At 41.5% G+C, this 19,819-nt stretch overlaps 1 protein-coding gene across 5 annotated transcripts in view; it reads left to right on the plus strand.

Annotated features, from left to right (window-relative positions):
- The window catches only part of LOC126481128 (ras guanyl-releasing protein 3-like), a 448,249-nt gene that overhangs the window by 318,713 nt on the left and 109,717 nt on the right, over positions 1–19,819 (plus strand). For all 5 annotated transcript variants that reach the window (XM_050104668.1, XM_050104672.1, XM_050104669.1 and 2 more), the window contains one exon: positions 907–1,150. In XM_050104668.1, the coding sequence (XP_049960625.1) occupies positions 907–1,150 (244 nt within the window). The remainder of the gene's footprint in view (positions 1–906; positions 1,151–19,819) is intronic.

The following is a 19,819-nucleotide window of genomic DNA, read 5'->3' on the forward strand; positions in this document are numbered from 1 at the left end:
AAATAGGATTACAGAGACGTTCATGTTTAAACACCCTCGTTACGTTATTTATTTCTAAACTGACTCAGACAACACAACACTTCGAAAGAGTATTTTCTCTTAACAACTGTAAGTGGAATGCTCAGAGAAACAGCAGCAGATTGAACCTATTAATTGACTGAAATCAATTTTGATTATCACTTAGGAAGATAAAGAATTTCAGAGTTCCTATAAATAAGTGCTTGTAGGGTACACAAAATACTTAGGTGCAAATTTGTCAAATGTCATTGCAATTATATTTGTGTATTACACGCAATGAACAAATAAACTGTTGTGTTTGGATTGGATTGGGTTCATTTTTCTTTCTGTAGACCCAAAAATGAATGGATCCTTGTAGGTCTGGAGCATGTCAGAAAACATACTATAACAAACGTATTTATAATACTTGAGTTTAATACTCTTTTCTGAATTTACACCACAAATGGGTGTTATTATACACTCTTGCACTCTAAACATTTTCTATCAGTTTGTGGTGTTACTCCAAAATATGATATTGTATGATGTAATAGAGCAAAAGCAGGCATACTATGCTAGTTTATTTGTATTTAGATCTCCATTGTCACACATTCCAAGAAAATGTGACGTAGATGTGCAGCGGAAGTTAAACCTCCCTTAAAATTTTGGTCAAATGTTGGTCGCCCTAAATGTATACGTTGCTTGGACCCTTTCTTTTGTAAGAGCATAGTCTGTGAAACATTTACAGACATTCTGTTAGTATGTTTACTATATGCATCATCAATGCAGATATTGGATGTAGTTATAATATTGCAACTCATCAGTCTCTTTCAAGTGAATGATTAATGTAAGTGTTGTGAGCGTCTAGATATTATTTGTTTGCGACTGATGTGATTGTTTGCTGTTGTGCAGAGACAGATGGCTCATTGCGGCAGGAGGGCGAGACAGTGGCGAAGGTGCTGCTGCTGATGCACCGCTGGTTCACGACCTCAGTGTCTCTGGCAGGCGAGCTGACGCGGCTGCACGCCAGCGCCGCCCACGAGGCGCCCTGTCGCCGCGCAGGCTGCACGCATGCGCACACTCGCAGCCTCGACTCTCCCAGCGCTGCCAACTGCACGCAGCTGCGACTGCAGCTGCGAGTCTGCCATGCCATCAGGTACCACTAGAGATGGATCGAACTCGTTCAATCCCGTGAACTACTTCATTCGTTTCACTCTTGTCCGTGAAGCGTTCAAATGAAGTAGTTCATTCATGAAGTATGGAACCCTGGCGAATTTGCCCAGTTCGCCGCTCAGCCGCGGCTACGATCGCTCGTACAATAAAGCTTCGTAATACTTCATAATTTTACCAACAGATGGCCGAACTATGCAGTAACGTGAACGCAACGTTTTACGCTCTTACAGCGTCTGAGTTGATTTAAATGGAGCATGGTCGAAGGGGACAAAGGAAAGATAAACAGAGAAGCCTGTCATATATAAAGAAGGTAATACATTTAATCTTGCTCGACATTTTTTCATGAAGCGCCCAAAAAAGTCTTTATCTGCCAAGTGAAACATTATTTGTTGTATTCATGGACTGAAAACTCGGGCTACCAACGAAATGCAGTCCAATTTTATGTTCCTTTTAAAATTTAATCCAAAATAGAATGAGTATGTTTACCACTGTCACAAAGTCTATACACCTACGTTAAACAATTATTCAGAAGTTTTCCTGTAGATTTTGTTGTGACTTGGCAAGACAGCCAAGCCACTATGAGATAGCCGAAAGGCACGCGTTTAAGCTCACGCAGGCTGGCGTGAGGTCTGGAACAGTTAAAGGAGTTGAGTCTAGTAAAAAAAGTACGTAGCTTCTGGAATACTTAACTTTAATCCATAATTGGTGAACATCGGTCTGATGGCACATGCGTCACAAGATAAATAGCAAAGGATAATGGCGCTTTGCTAGGTCATAGCAAATGACGTAGCTGAAGGCTATGCTAACTATCGTCTCGGCAAATGAGAGTGTAATTTGTCATTGAACCATCGCTAGCAAAGTCGGCTGTACAACTGGGGCGAGTGCTAGGAAGTCTCTCTAGACCTGCCGTGTGGCGGCGCTCGGTCTGCAATCACCGACAGTGGCGAGACGCGGGTCCGACGTATACTAACGGACCGCGGCCGATTTAAAGGCTACCACCTAGCATGTGTGGTGTCTGGTGGTGACAACACAGATTTTATTTTTGTTGAGGATAATAACCCTCCAGATTCAAAACATAAACTGTCACCTGTAGTCATTGGTACGATTTAGGTAAAATCCCTCTTTCCGTGTTATTAACAAACTTTTTATTTTCTTGTTGGCTGTGTGTGCTCACACAGCCAGCCTCTTCGTATGTATCTTTAATATTCATTTGACTGCATGCGCTGCCAATGGTAGGCTACCCGTAGACGTGAAGTATAGCTGCACAAATGGTCACGGGTAATGATGTCAGCACTGCAGGAAGCAGCTGACGTTGCCTTCCCCTCATCCCTCACCTCGCCAACCGCTCCTAAACCTATCGTTCCCCACAAACGCCGCGTGACTCGTCGACAGGCAGTAGAGGGAGGAAAATGGTTCAAATGGCTCTGAGCACTATGGGACTTAACATCTGTGGTCATCAGTCCCCTAGAACTTAGAACTACTTAAACCTAACTAACCTAAGAACATCACACACATCCATGCCCGAGGCAGGATTCGAACCTGTGACCGGAGTGGTCACGCGGTTCCAGACTGAAGCGCCTTTAACCGCACGGCCACACCGGCCTGCTAGAGGGAGGACTGAAGTGAAGGGAGGATGAGTAACGTAGCGCCGATGTAGTGGGAGAGGGAGAGGGGAAGTGAGTGAGTGAGTGAACTAGAAAAAAGTGTGGAGTGTGCAATCTCTGAAGAGTTTGAAGTACCAGTTCATTGAAATTGAGTGGTTAGTTCACACTTCACTGGAGTGAAGCGTTCATTTGAACGACTCCTTCACGAGCTCCCCATCACTAGGTATCACCTAAACCACAGTCTCAGTCGCGACACTCAATGCTACAAAAGTTGTTACCGTTTGACAGATGGAGCGACACTAGCGCTCCAAGCGGCGAGTAAGATGAACGTCAGACGTGTCGTAAGCGTAATGTTTGTTTTGCATCCATTTCCTACGTAATTTACGAAATATTTGAGTTATTTTCTTTCCTCTAAGGGTTTGTGTAGTATCAGAAGGCATATATGTTTCTAAAAATGATTCTAAAATAAGCGCAAGTATGGACAAAAACCGTGAATCGAGTGGCAGGCTACAACATATTCGTGAAGAAACACTTGTGACATTGGATAGAACTGCAGTTTACCACGTTGATATCAAAAGAGTATAAACACACAGATTCACGCGTAAGAAGCACAGACCTCTACATGCAAAAGCGATCGACAGCTCATTTATCGTTCTGTAGGCCTACTCTGTTTGTCATTGTTGTCGCCTGTTGCCACGAGTACGGCCTTCATCTTTATATTATTCTAAGTGGGACAAGCAACTGCCAAATAGTGGGAGAAATATGTTGAAAATATTATAATGAGCCGATTACATTAAATTTCACACAAAACCAAATTTTTGAATAATTTTCAAACAATCTGTCAGTGAACAAGGTGGTAACAAAATAATGCCGTCATACGAAGGAAGCAAGGAAAATTAAGTGACTAACAACAGAAGTGAATGAAATACACACCAAACGCTTTTGTAAGACACGAATAACTCCACTTAATCTAGCCACTTCATCGTGAAAGCATGTCTGTGTTGACTATTCACACGAATTTGGCACTGATACATGGAGAGTTGAACTGGCGGCTTCTGTGTCATAGGACTGTGTTACAGCTTTAGATGGATTGTCGAATCTTTGTGGCAGTTTCCTCTTCATCGTCAGTTGAGGTGGCTTATTTGGGATGTCAAACCAGTGTGGCTACTGCATTTTACACGAGTTTATTATTGTCTGCGTTCATGAACTAGTATTATTATACATGTAAACTGGGTCTTTTTTCATAAGGTCTTATCGTCTGCTACTAAATAATCATTTTCTGCTCCTAAAAGAAACATTATTCATTAATATGCACCGAGCGGGGGGGCGCAGTGGTTAGACACTGGACTCGCATTCGGGAGGACGACAGTTCAATCCCGCGTCCGGCCATCCTGATTTAGGTTTTCCATGATTTCCCTAAATCACTCCAGGCAAATGCCGGGATGGTTCCTCTGAAAGGGCACAGCCGACTTCCTTCCTAATCCGATGAGACCGATGACCACGCTGTCTGGTCTCCTTCCCCAAACCAACCAACCAACCAACCATTAATATGCATGTAGTTTGCAAGTGAATCCTGACGATACAGTTTAGTAACATGATGGTATATACTTCTCTGGATCCTTAGGAAACGTAGAAAGACAGCCGTGGTGTCTTCTTCCTGTTGTTGTTGCAATTTATTGCGCTACAAACGCTCCAGCTTGTAAAAACCATTGTAGAAATCAAAATAAACAACCACTATTCGCTTTCACGATCGCGCCGAACTCACAGTTTAAGTCACTGGTCGCTTGGGGCGCTGCTGGTGCGGTAGGCAACAAAATCGAGGCGAAGTGTCGTGACTGTTATGTTAGACTGTACCCAAACCTCACACACACTTGCAAGGACGGCTCGAAAGCTGTGGTCTCTGAGGCGGAACAACCGCAAAACGTATTTGTCACTAATTTGTTACAGAATTTGGAAAGAGCATTTCGATTATTTTCCACGTTTTTTAAATAATGGCGGACAACTTTCTTAGAACCGTTGATATGAAGTGATGTTTTTCAAAACACGTACTAGTAGTTAACCTTTAGGCTGTGCCTTGAAATGCTGGTTAACTCTAATTAACGGATACGATATTGCAGTGCCCGTCTATTTACAGTCAAACTAGAGACGGCTAAAGCTGTTTTCAATTTTACAGTTTATTGATGAAGAGCGTTATTTGATCCTCTACTTGTGTGCATTTGTGCAGTTTTTGTAACGTGTGTTAGATATAATTGTAGAAGGTGACAAAAAATCGGTAGGGCGCTCCAGCACTTGCGAATTTGACTACGTTGTTAAGATATTCAATACAAGAACCATGAGCCACATCATCTCATTTTTCTCTTAGATGTCCTGGCCCTGTGTTAGCCAACCACGTGCATCCATATCAATTTCCGCAGCCTGGAATCTGATGCACAGCTTTTTTGGTTCATTATAGAGTTTTCATGCGTTTCTAGAAACGGTTATGATTCTATTGAACATCAGGTTTATGATTGATGAGTGCAGCCGGAAATACCATTGCTTTATCCATTGTATCATAACTTTTTTTTTTAGCTATTATCGTAATTCAGAAAAGGACCAGCTCAACATCCTAGCATGAGAAGACCAGTGCCAATTACCAGCACAACATAAATGTGGCAGCAACATATCTGCCCAACACTGGGTTTCATTTCCACTGAGGACACCCTTAGGCTACTGCACAGCTTAATCACAATATTAGTTTGCCGCAATTTTTGTCTGTAGCCAAAGAGAACCTGTTACAAATTCCTGGGACTACATTCAGTTTTGTGTAGCAGAGCTTAATCACAATATCAGTTCCGCACTTTTTGTCTGTAGTCAAAGAGAACCTGTTACAATTTCCTGGGACTACATGCAGTTTTGTGTAGCAGAGTGATTATAGTAGATGCTGAAGAAAACTCACTCTCATTCTGTGTTCATGTACAGACCACTTCTATGGATGCAAATTCATCAGCTGAACTGAGAAAATATCAGAGAGAGAATTTCCGTGTCTTCAGGAGCTGAGAGCTTCTCAAACTATGTAGAGTGCAACACAATGCAGTATGCCATCATCGAATTATAATTTTTGCAGTCCACTTGGCACCACTGCATAATAATGTGTCAAACTGTGGAGACACAGACCATTTTTCCAGTTATAGGTTGTTAAGAGTTAGTTTAATGGACAACTTGATGGTTGCTTCAAGAGGCCTCATAAGTTCATCTTGTTGAATGCTGGCATTGTCTTACACTTTGCTCAAGTAATGCAGAAAATTTAGCTTTCGAAACACATTTTGTTGCGCTGTATGAAGGTCAACATAAAAAATAGAAGGCATGAAAATAAAATGATAAATCCATGAACATGATCACACTTGAAGTTTTTTAATCAAACAAATCACTGTACATGCCATCGAAGTTGACTAAATGTTTTTTAAAATGTATTTCCCATTTCTCCACTTCGAGGGTTCTTAATCATTCTGGATTATTTTTTTATATCCAACAGAATTTTTTTCAATGTCCTGTAAGATTGTACTCACATGTCTTTCTGTTTCAGATTTTTCATTTTCAGTGTTAACTTAGTATTTTTTCCATGCAAATAAAATATAGGCTATTTTATAAATATTCTCTGGCTCTATTGCCTGACTCATTGCATACATTGGGCTTAATCATATGAGTATGTAATTCCAGGCCATGTAATAAAAAAGTAATATAATAAAAAATGTAGGAAGTAAATATACATGTTGTGATTAAATTCCCTGCACTGACTTTCAAAACTTTTAGTGGAGACCAAGACAGTTAAGTTCAGCATAGGAACTCATATCCGGTAACATATCATTTTCCTGATAAATGCAGAATACCACAACACACATTGCTCTCTGATTCCTGCTGCTTGTCATCTGGATCCACTTACAAGTAGGGCTCGATGTGACAACTACTGATCTTGTCATGGATACACTACTTCTCTACTATGTTCCAGTATACACAATTGCCAATCCCTGCTCCTCCAGTATCTGCTGCAGCCATAGCCTGCACCAGTTTGTCTTCCTCGGATGCCGCACTGTTTTTGTAAATCAAGAATTTCTTGTGACCCCACAGGTAGCATTCTAGTGGTTTCGAATCAGGAGACTGTGCCGGCCATACAATCAGATCACCATGATCTATCTGCTTTTACCCAAATTGTTGGTCCAGATGATCTCAGACAGCATGTGAAAAATGAGCTGGAGCATCATCGTGCTGGAACCATATGTTTTGATGCATTTTCAGTGGCAGATCTTCCAAAAGCCCATGCAGTATGCCATCAAGGAATCACAAGTATCTACATCGACATCCATACTCCGCAAGCCACCTGACGGTGTGTGGCGGAGGGTACCTTGAGTACTTCTATCGGTTCTCCCTTCTATTCCAGTCTCGTATTGTTCGTGGAAAGAAGGATAGTCGGTATGCCTCTTTGTGGGCTCTAATCTCTCTGATTTTATCCTCATGGTCTCTTCGCGAGATATACATAGGAGAGAGCAATATACTGCTTGACTCCTCGGTGAAGGTATGTTCTCGAAACTTCAACAAAAGCCCGTACCGAGCTACTGAGCGTCTCTCCTGCAGAGTCTTCCACTGGAGTTTATCTATCATCTCCGTAACACTTTCTCGATTACTAAATGATCCTGTAACGAAGTGCGCTGCTCTCCGTTGGATCTTCTCTATCTCTTCTATCAACCATATCTGGTACGGATCCCACACTGTCGAGCAGTATTCAAGCAGTGGGCGAACAAGCGTACTGTAACCTACTTCCTTTGTTTTCGGATTGCATTTCCTTAGGATTCTTCCAATGAACCTCAGTCTGGCATCTGCTTTACCGACGATCAACTTTATATGATCATTCCATTTTAAATCACTCCTAAAGCGTACTCCCAGATAATTTATGGAATTAACTGCTTCCAGTTGCTGACCTGCTATATTGTAGTTAAATGATAAGGGATCTTTCTTTCTATGTATTCGCAGCAGATTACACTTGTCTACATTGAGATTCAATTGCCATTCCCTGCACCATGCGTCAATTCTCTGCAGATCCTCCTACATTTCACTACAATTGTCCATTGTTACAACCTCTCGATACACCACAGCATCATCTGCAAAAAGCCTCAGTGAACTTCCAATGTCATCCACAAGGTCATTTACGTATAATGTGAATAGCAACAGTTCTACAACACTCCCCTGTGGCATACCTGAAATCACTCTTACTTCTGAAGATTTCTCTCCATTGAGAATGACATGCTGCGTTCTGTTATCTAGAAACTCTTCAATCCAATCACACAATTCGTCTGATATGCTCTTACTTTGTTCATTAAACGACTGTGGGGAACTGTATCGAACGCCTTGCGGAAGTCAAGGAACACGGCATCTACCTGGGAACCCGTGTCTATGGCCCTCTGAGTCTCATGGACGAATAGTGCGAGCTGGGTTTCACACGATCGTCTTTTTCGAAACCCATGCTGATTCTTACAGAGTAGCTTTCTAGTCTCCAGAAAAGTCATTATACTCGAACATAATACATGTTCCAAAATTCTACAACTGATAGACGTTAGAGATATAGGTCTATAGTTCTGCACATCTGTTCGACGTCCCTTCTAGAAAACGGGGATGACCTGTGCCCTTTTCCAATCCTTTGGAACGCTACGCTCTTCTAGAGACCTACGGTACACCGCTGCAAGAAGGGGGGCAAGTTCCTTTGTGTACTCTGTGTAAAATCGAACTGGTATCCCATCACCTGTGAGATGTGGTAGAAGGAGGTATGGCCCAGTCACATGTCCATCCAAGAACCCTACCCAAATTTTCAGACTGTATCATTCTGAAACCCAAGGGGTGTGTGTGCAGCATGACTTGTGGAAACTGAGGAAGTAGGTTTTGAGAACACCTCCCCTGGTGAACTTGGCTTCATCTGTGAAAGGGATTCTATGTAAGAAGTCAGGCTCATCACATGGTGGTGCAAGAACCATCTGTAGATGTGGACAGTCCTGTGACTGCATTGTCTGTACCTTCTGGGGATGGTACAGGTGTAGCTGCAGCTCATGCAGAACAGTTAGGTGATCCACATTCAGTCTGCCTGGTACATTTTTGTTACTCATTGTTACATCCTCTTCCATTGCATGAAGTAGAGCCTCTTCAGACTTGGATGTGCAGCACCACCATGGAACACATCAGTCATCTCTGCTGGTGATGAATGTACTCTGGTGATGAATGTACCCATCTCTGAGGCCTGCCGGTACACCAAAGCATAGGCAGTATGTGAAGGTGTCTGATTATGGGGATAAATGCTCTGCATACAGCTGACAAGCAGCCCTCCCATTACACCAGGCTTCCCTGTACAATGACATCATGTAGGCATATTCCGCAAACATGTAGTTCATCATAGCAACATAAAACAGTGAAAATGAAATGTATATGCAGCTTGCAATCTGTACTGTAGTGAATGATTACTTATGTACAGCAGTACAGAATGAAAGAAGACCACAAACACAATAGCAGGTACAAAACTCTCTGTGGAGACCACAAACTCAACTGAATGGCATGTAAACAATCCTATAGTGGGCATGGAACATCAGATGATCAGTGAATGATGTACATAATACCCTAGTCAGTGGCAAAAAAAAAGTGGGAGATCTGAATGTGGGGTGTTGTATTTTGTGTGTAGTGGAAATATGGCATGTTTCCCAACATGAGTACCTCTGCTCAGATTAACCATCTTTATCCTCAATGTTTGTAAAGAGAATTTAGTTACATCCTAAACAATGTGAGTGAAAAGCACTTTAAAATTTTGGAGTGATATAGAAATTTATTGAGATAACTTTCAGAATTGGTAGAGGTGTCATTTTACAGCTAACAACCTCAAGCCTGATTTACGTAGTCCATCAGTATCACATTTCAGCACCAGTACCGCCAGTGTAGAGACAGTTAAAATGGTTGCTTTCACTGGTGTGGAGTGTGCTTACTGTGTGTTTTGGTTTCATGAATAGGCCTCTGCAACAACTGCTCAGCATAAATTTCACACCAGATATACTAAAGAACTTCCAAGCAGGCCTACAATTTGCTATCAGCACCAGTATTGTGTTGGGTGGTTCACCACGACATGATAAATCACCAGGAAGCCCGTGTGTTCACGGTTACCTCGCGTGGCCAACTTAGTCCCCGGACTTGGCACTACTGGATTTCTTTCTCTGAGTTTTCAATAAAGATTGTGTATTTTCTTCCCCTACCAAACAGTTTTGCCAACCTAAAGAATCAAATCTATATTGCCACTGCACAAGTTATGACAGATTTGCTGTAACGAGTGCAGGACAAAACTGATTACCTGTGGGATGTTTGTCACATCAAAAATTGTAGTCACTTCAAACCATAATGACATTTGACATTTTTATGTGAAACTTGAGGTTGTTTGCAACAAAATAATTTGGAAATTTGTGGTAAGGACTATGGGACCAAACTGCTGAGGTCATCAGTCCCTAGGCTTACACACTACTTAATCTAACTCACACTAACTTACGCTAAGGACAACACACACCCCCATGCCCGAGGGAGGACTTGAACCTCTGACAGGGGAGCCGCACGAGCCATGACAAGATGCCTCAGACTGCATGACATAGCCACACGGCCAAGAAAATAATACATCTACCAATACTGTAAGTCATCTCAATAAATTTCTATATAACTCCAAAGTTGTAAAGTCCTTTTGGACCCACCCTGCATAAATGAAGCTAAATAAATACCAATATACGAAATAAAAATAAAAATGTGCTTTGACATATTACTGAAAAGTTATTATCTTATAGGTATCAGACTGTCTCCCATCAAAAAATATTGATTGAATAGAATCATTAGTTTGAAGTATAATAATATTTGTACACTTCCTACCAAATTTAATTCTTGGGGCAGAATATTTTCTCAAACTCAGCCATATAAAAAAAGTCTACATAACAATCTTGCTTGCTCTTTCAAAAATTTCTGCAGACCTTTCTATGACCTTGCTGGAGCATTTAATTGTGTAGATCACAAAATTCTACTTAGCAAACTTAAGTGTTATGGCTTTAATGGCAGTCCTCTTGCATGGACAGAATCTAAACAGAAAGAAGGGGGACTCATTAAGAGACTTTGTCTCAGGCATGGTAACAACCTCAGAATATGATAATATAGTATAACATGCCAAGAGCCACAGGGATTGGTACTGGATCCATTTTTGTTTCTAACCTGTATAAAAGATGTTCCAATGACTTTTAGGGGCAGTTCAAAAACATTAATTCTTGCTGATGATACAAGCATGTTAATCAAGGATCCAAACTCAGTCTTAGCAGACACAGCTCAGATGATAACCAGACAAACCTAATTACTTCCCATATAAGCTACACATATAATATTTCATCCCAGACAAGCAACTGATATTGTAATGTATGTTAAAAACTGACGAAATTCCTCCAGCTGTATTAAGGTGTTGGTTTTATTGGCAACTAGTTTCAATGTTGTTACATCATCATCTTCAGGCCCATACTTGTTGACAGTAACCATACGTGTCTAACACTAGTAGTCAGTGGTGAGATAGGCATCTTCCATGCAGAAGGCAGGTAGTAACTGAGATGAAGTTCATATCAGTTACTGCCTGCCTTCCATGTGGAGCACACCTATATCACCACTGACTACTAGTGTTAGATACAAACGGTTACTGTCAACAAGTATGGGCCTGAAGAAGATGTTGTAACAACAGCGGAACTAGTTGCCAATAAAGCCATCACCTTAATACAGCTGGAGGAATTTCGTCATTTTTTTAACATATATTATACTAGCTGACGTCCCAAGTCATCCGTTTCAATTATGGATATACAAAGAATATTGTAATGTATCTCTTCCAAAACAGTGATAACAATAAAACTGAATGTTAATTATTGTAAGTGCTTTTGTGGTACATCTTAAGTAAACAGATATATTCATTAATGGGCAGAAATAATTATAAATACTCGAAGATTTTTATTTGTCTTATCTGGTTTCCTGTAGATCGTTTTCAGTTCATTTCCATCTCATTGTCTATAGCAGTGGGTCTGTTGTTGTAGATGGAACACTTCTCAAAATTTTAATTCTTAACATTTATTTTCATCCATATCTTGTATCAAAAATAAAAAAATGAAAATGTCAGAATAACATTTCACCCCCAGGGAGCTAGCCACTCTTTGGCAGGTTCGTTCTTGGCTAGCATGGGGTCCAGCTTTGCAGCATCTTTTCCCTCCGCACGGCATGTCTATCCTACTGCTGTTCTTTTTCCCCTCCCATGGGAACATGTCTGGAGTTTCCTGGGAATGTTCTGCTCTGTCTTTAGCTGTCATAAGAATAGTCTCACCACTGTTTTTCATTCCTTTTTTCTTCATTTGTTCACCTTATCCTGTCGTTCCTCCACTTCAGCATTTGAGGCTTCTCTCTTTTCTTCTTCCTCCCTGTGTGCTCCTGCAGGCTGGGCCATGCATCTGACACATAACAGGTGACTGGGTAACATGTAATTCCCAGTCACGCGCCGGCCGAAGTGGCCGTCCGGTTAAAGGCGCTGCAGTCTGGAACCGCAAGACCGCTACGGTCGCAGGTTCGAATCCTGCCTCGGGCATGGATGTTTGTGATGTCCTTAGGTTAGTTAGGTTTAACTAGTTCTAAGTTCTAGGGGACTAATGACCTCAGCAGTTAAGTCCCATAGTGCTCAGAGCCATTTGAACCATTTTTTAACCCAGTCACGCATTGACAGGTAGGGTTCGCACTCTCCCCCTGGTAAATGCCAGGCCAGGGGAGGGGTGAATGCCTCAGCTTATATCTTCCCAAACTGCTGATTGGTCCCTCTGTCAGGGGTTCAGGAGGTGTGATCTGAAGAGTGAGCAATTACCTAAGACTGGTGCCCCCCCCCCTCCCCCCCCCCCCCCCCCCCCCCCGCCCACTTGGAACGAGTGTGCCATTGGAGACACTCACAATCATGGAGGATTTTCTCGCAATGAGCGAATCATCATCTTTGTAGCCCACAATTACCAAATGTAAATGGAATGAAGCTCCTGATTCAAAGGCCCTCCCAGCTGCACCACAGTTCCTTGTGGTTTCACATACCCAAGACGGTCAGTCCTTTGGAACAGTAAACTGTTTCTAACTCAGAAAAGTTGTGATGCAATTGCTGACCCTGTGAAATACTGCTCTCGTTTATGCAATGCCACTTTGCTTTTGGAGACCACTTCTGATTCTCAAGCACAACTGCTTGCTGCTTCACTTTGCCTAGGCTATCCTGTTCATGTTGAGGCCCATAGAACTCTAAATTTTTCCCTTGGTGTTATTTACACTAGGCTACTTGATGACCTGACTGAGGTCGAAATCCAATGTGTCTCTCTGATCAGGGTGTCATTGCCGTCCATGGGTGAGAAAAAGGGTAGATGCCTCTTTAGTGCCCACACGCACTCTTTTTCTCACACTTGGCGCTTCCATACAAGATCATAGCAGGTTACAAAGTTATCACAGTCCGACCATACAATCTGAACCCAATGTGCTGCTACCAGTGTCAACCACACTCAGATGTCTTATTGACAACCAGCCAAATGTACAACCTGTGGCAGGGATGTGCATGAGGGTGATTGTCCGCCTCCTCCTCCCAATTGCATCAACTGCAATGGGGACCATGCCACCTCCTCTCGAGATTGTCCCATGTATCTCAATGAGCACGCAGTCCAGTAGATCTGGGCAAAGAAAAATGTACCTTACCTGGTTGCTCGCAAGTTATTGGCTAGTCACAAATTCCGTGTTCTGCTGTCTGGCACTTACAGTACTGTTCTTGCTACATCTCACTCCATAAACGACATGGCCACACAGATATACAACCTCAAATTCAGCTCTGACGTTGTGAAATCGCCCAGTATCAGGGTAGCATCACTGTCTCCTCATCCAGCTGTGCAACAAGCCACCAAACTCTCACCTTATGTGGCGAAATCACCACCTACACAACCGGCAGGTCAGAAAGGACAGAAGGAATACACCCATGAAGACTTCCTATGTCCATCCTGCCAGTCAACACCTGAGACTTCCTTTGCTAATCAGAAAGGCTTGAAGTAGTCCAACAAAGGCAAATGGTCTTCTCCTTCGCTGACTCAAAGGTCCTCTTCGACGGTGTCATCACATGATACCCTCATGCGACTGGCCTCCATGTTTCCAGTGCATACCACCAACCAGTTTTCTGTGTTGGACTCCACAGGCTGGAAGCAGAAGAGAGCCAAAGCTTATGTGGAGTTCATGGAGCAGGATCCTTTGGTGGCATCTGTGCCCTCTAGCAGCAAGTCTTCTCAGGCTGGCTCTCAGCAGTCATCGAGGGACACCCCTTATGTTTTTTGTTTTTCATCACAACTCTCCTCCAATGGAATATTCATAGCCTTTGGTCCAACAAAGAGGATTTACAGCTGCTTTTAGAATCACAGCATCACTTGTTCTCTGCCTTCAGGAAACAAAACTGGTCCTCATGACCACTTTGAGCTTTCATCCCTATCTGCTTTGACCCCCCCCCTCAAGTTCAGCATTCCATCTCATGGGGGAGTCATGCTGCTCATACGGGATGATTTTCATAGCCAACTCATATCCCTGACTACCCATCTTCAAGCTGTTGCAGTTTGCCTTTTCCTTCTTCACTTGACCTTTTCCCTTTATATCGTTTACACCCCTCCGTTCTTTGATGTCACCAGGGTAGACTTCCTCCAGCTTATTGGGCAGCTACCTCACCCCTTTCTGCTGCTTGGTGACTTTAATGGAAACCATCCCCTTTGGTGATCTCCCAGAACCTGTTCGAGAGGTGCCCTCTTGGCTTACCTTCTTAATCAACTTAACCTCTTCTCCCACGTTCCTCTCACACTTCTTGCACGCCTAGTCCCATTTGGTCCTATTCTTCTGCACTGCCCAGTTTGCCATCTCGAGTGTTCCATTCTCATTGACAGATACTCAACTGACCATTTACGATGCACTGTCCGTTTGCTGACTCCTACCTACCTGTGTGCACACTCAAAGGGCAGCTTATTAAGGCCAACTGGAGGCTTTACTCCTCCTCAGCAACCTTCGATGAACAACATTTCCCCAGTTGTGATGACCATATGGAATATCTTATAAACATTATCCTTACCACTGCAGAACATTCCATTCCTCACTCTTCCTCTTTACCATGCTTTGTCCAGCCCCTTGGTGGACTGAGGCATGCTGCAATGCAATTCGCAGATGGAGACGTGATCTCTGTGTTTTTAACCATAATCTTATGATGGATAACTGCATTCATTATATACAGATGCATGCACGGTGTTCTTGTGTTCCTTGGGATAGCACTAAAGCTAGCTGGATTTCATTCACTAGTTCTTTTAACAGTTCTACGTACTCTTCTATTGTCTGGGTCAACCTGAGAAAGCTCTCTGGGACCAAGATCCATTCTCTAATTTCCGGCCTGACAGTAGCAGCCCATGTCATTGTGGACCCTCTTGGTATCTCAAAGACTTGGGCTGCCATTTCGCGGAGATTTAGATCTCCTCCCACTATCACCCTGCCTTCCTCCATGAGAAACGAGCAGAGGAGGCTCAGGCAATACCCTTTTTTTCAGAATTGTGAGTGTTGCAATGCCACCTCTACTATGATGGAGCTAGATCATGCTCTCACTCCATTCTGATCCTCTGCCCCAGGACCAGATGCTGCTCACATTCAGATGTTTCAGACCCTTCTCTTGTGGGCAAGCACTTTCTGCTTAATAAATACAACTGCATCTGGACAGAGGACACACTTCCCAAACGTTGGTGTGAAGCCACTGTCATACACATGCCTAAACCCAGTAGGGACAAACACCTTTGTTCTAGCTACTGTCCCATTTCTCTCACCAGCTGTGTTTGCAAGGTGATGGAACATACGATTCATGCCCAGCTGGTATGGTGGCTCAAGTCTTGCAATTTACTAACCACTGCTCAGTGTGGATTTCAAGCACGTCTTTCTGCAGTTGACCATCTCACCACTTTGTCCACCATGTAACGGATGGTTTTCTGCAGAAATCCCAGACTGTGGCTGTGTTTTTCAATTTGGAGAAAGCCTATGACACCTGCTGGAAGACTGGTATCCTTTGTACTCTCTAGACGTGTGGCTTCCATGACTGTCTGCCCAGTGTCCTACAGGAATTTTTAAAAGACCAAGTTTTCAAGGTACGTGTGGGCTCTGCCTTGTCAGACATCTTTATTCATGAAAACAGTGTGCCTCAGGGCTTTCTCCTGAGTGTCATTCTCTTTGCTATCACCATTAACCCTATAATCGCCTGTCTCCCACCAGGCATCTCCGGCTATCTTTTCATTGATGATTTTGCCATCTATTGCAGTTCTCCATGGACTTGTCTCATTGGGTAGCATCATCAGTGGTGTCTCGATTGTTTTTACTCGTGGAATATTGAGAATGGCTTTTGTTTTTCCACTGACAAAACCGTTTGTGTGAATTTCTGGTGGCACAACTGGTTTCTTCCCCCATCTTTTCATCTTAGGTCCGTTGCTCTGCCACTCATTGAAACTATGAAATTCCCGGGGCTCATGCTCGAGAGGAAACTTTCTTGGTTCTCCCATGTGTCTTACCTGGCAGCCTGCTGTATGCAGCCCTTCAATGTCCTAAGTGTCCTCAATGGTACTTCCTAGGGTGCAGATCGAACCACCCTCCTCCATTTGCACTGGTCCTTTGTCCATTTGAAACTAGACTATGGGTGTTTCATTTTTGCATCAGCACATTTGCCCCTCTTTTGTTGGCTCAATACTATCTACCATCGTGGAATCTATTTTGCCACTTGTGCCTTTTACACTAGCCCAGTTGAAGGTCTGTAGGAAGAACCTGCCAAACTACTGCTGTCTTGCTGACATGACTTTCTCCTCAGCAAATAAGTGTGCCATTTGTCTGGCATACCTCCTTCTTTGATGACTCCTTTGATTGTCAGAATGGCGCTTACATTCATGTTTGTTTTTGCTGTCTGATTTATCGGTCATTTTAGTGAATGGCATATGGGCTGTTGACCGCATTTTACGTTTATCTTTTGTAGGAATATGGTAAAGGCCATTTATTTTTAGCTGTGGACTTCCATTTCTCTATGGCATATTTTATAGACCTTTCTCCACATCCTTCTTTTTAGCTGCCTTATTTTCTGTCAATTGGGATTGACGTGTAGTGATTTTTAACTTTTCTCTTTGTCTTCATATGCTACAGTTTTGAAGTTTTAACATGGGCGTATATGACTCTAGTTTTTTTGCGCCCTAAAAAGAGAAGAGAATAACATTTGACAAAGCCCATTAGAACAAGAGTGACTGAACCTAAGATTCTGAACATATGAACTTCTGAGTAACTTCTGAAAGCAGTTGGCATTATTTGGTTCCATTTAGAATCTTCCTGAAAGATACACTTTTTAATTACATTCCTAATTAAAACATAAATTTCAACAATTGTATAAATGTTTAGACTCTTATTTTAGACCGAGCGAGGTGGCGCAGTGGTTAGACACTGGACTCGCATTCGGGAGGACGACGGTTCAATCCCGCGTCCGGCCATCCTGATTTAGGTTTTCCGTGATTTCCCTAAATCACTCCAGGTAAATGCCGGGATGGTTCCTCTGAAAGGGCACGGCCGACTTCCTTCCCCATCCTTCCCTAATCCGATGAGACCGATGACCACACTGTCTGGTCTCCTTCCCCAAAACAACCAATCTTATTTTAGTGCTACAAAAATAGTATTTGTTATTTAAATTAATTTCAAATTTATATTTGAAGGGTCTAGAATTTGCAAATTCAGTTTGAAAACAATGTTTCTGAAAGAAAATTTTTTTGATAAAAATCAATTATTCTTTTGTCAGGATATGACAACATTTTCCCATTAAAATATGCGACAGTTAATTCAAATAACTTTTGTTTCTGTAGAAATCTGACATAACCTCTATTTTGTTTATGTTGTAATTTTGTGATTTTTAAAAATTAATGTGCTGCAATGAAACTAATTACATTCCATCAAACAAATGACAGAAACCTAAATCACAAATTTTTGCCAACAATTTTAAACCTAACTTTTATAGTTTCAGAAATTTGTTTGTCCTTCATTACTCCAACAGATTTTATAATAGAAGACAAAAGTGTCTATCAGATAGATAAATCTTTCTTTTTTATTTCTAAGTAGCTTCTCTGTTCCAGAATAAATGATGAGACAACCTTTACTACTATGTGTTATCCACAGGGGAGAGTGTTGTACTCAGTGTGCCTATTAACACATGATGTTTTTTGGTGAGAACTTCAGTCTAGTAACTTGCTTTGGAATGACATGAAGGAGACCAGCATTACCTGTTTCTGCCATGTTCTAAAGCTTTTGTTGTTGCTAGACATGAGACTGTGTTTTGTGCAGCATTTATAAACATTTTGTATTATAGTGCTGTATAATATGATAAAGCTATATTGTTCATTTTTCAGTTACAGAATTTTATGGCAAGTAAAATTCAATGTATTTTTTAAAACTAGTTATATAGCATGGGTTCTAAAGCCTTACTTTGTTGTTTGTGCACCATTTTGTACTTTGCTACACGAGAAGGTCTTTAATCATGGAACTTGTGATATTTGCAGATTAACCTATTTACTTGTCCTGAAAATGGAAACTTGTGTTTGTTCCCAATAGCTTCAGTTTCAAAATGTATTTAACATGCAAATGGTTTTTGATACTTCTGGTTAATTTGATTTCTCTTTCTAATGTTTGATGTGGTAGAGTAATAATGTAACAGACAGATGACTAAAACTACAGTACTGACATGATTTTCTAGATTGCAACACTCTTAAATTTCAACAGAATATTTGTTCCTGGCTACATACTGTACCTTGCAACATGTTTTCGCACTTGGAGAAAGCTTAATTTTCTAAACTAGGTTGTTTAATTGGAGAAAAAAACAGTAGCTCATAAAAAGTGGATGGCACCATTTAAAAATGATATAAGAAAATATATTAAACTTCTATTATGGGGCTGGATAGAAGTGAAAGTCTGAATAGCATTGCAAAATAAGACACTTCCCTACATACTGCACATGAATTACCTAAAAGGAAATGCTTCTGTTACTTACAACCCATACTGTATGAAATGATTAAATTTTTATGTGATCATCTGTATCAGAGCATAAACGCACAATTTCTTTTTGTACAGTATGCCAGATTTAGATCGACTACTTCATTAAAGGAATTTTGCCTATCCCTTGAGATACTTCACACTTTAAATACTAGTCTCACATAGTGCTATTTTATACGATTTCAGGCAAGCAATAACGATCTTTCAGCACCAGAATATTTCGGGTCGTACTTTGAAAGAAGCATAGTGTAGAATTCTTTGGGGCTCCAGCTGGATTACAAGTTAATATGGAGTATATATATGTATGAACTAATTAGGAAGCTCAATTCGGCATGTTACACCTTTATAGGCAGCTCCCATTGTGTCAATGAAAAGAAAGAGTTTTGTGTTATGTTGTACATTTTCACTCCCTGTTGCTATTGGGATTATCTTCTGGGGCAGTGCATATAAAGCAAATAAAAAGTTTGTTAAGCAGAAGCAAACAGTAAGAATATTGGGTAAGGTAGATAATTTTATTCTTGCAGAAGCCTTTTTAAGAATCTTGAGATTCTAATACTCGCCTCCCAATACATTTACTCCTTAATGGTTTTTGTTGCTGGTAATAAAAATAGTTTCAGCCAAACAATGACAATAAAAGACACAAAATAATTTCCATGTAGGCTCTGCCTCCATGTCTAGGTTTCAGAAAGGAGTTATGTACGGTACTCTGATCCTAAGTTATTCAACAAGCTCACATACAACATAAAGCAAGAAACTGGGAGCCCCTACCAATTCAGAAGAAATTAAAAACATGTCTGTTTACTCACCTTTCCTAAATATTTTCTGAATATCTAGATCCAGATCAAAAATTTCTGTTAAAACCACAGCATATAACACTGTTTTATACAGGATGGTCCATTGATCATTACCGG

This window comes from Schistocerca serialis, chromosome 5 (genome assembly GCF_023864345.2).
Source record: "Schistocerca serialis cubense isolate TAMUIC-IGC-003099 chromosome 5, iqSchSeri2.2, whole genome shotgun sequence".
Classification (NCBI taxonomy): Eukaryota; Metazoa; Arthropoda; class Insecta; order Orthoptera; family Acrididae; genus Schistocerca; species Schistocerca serialis.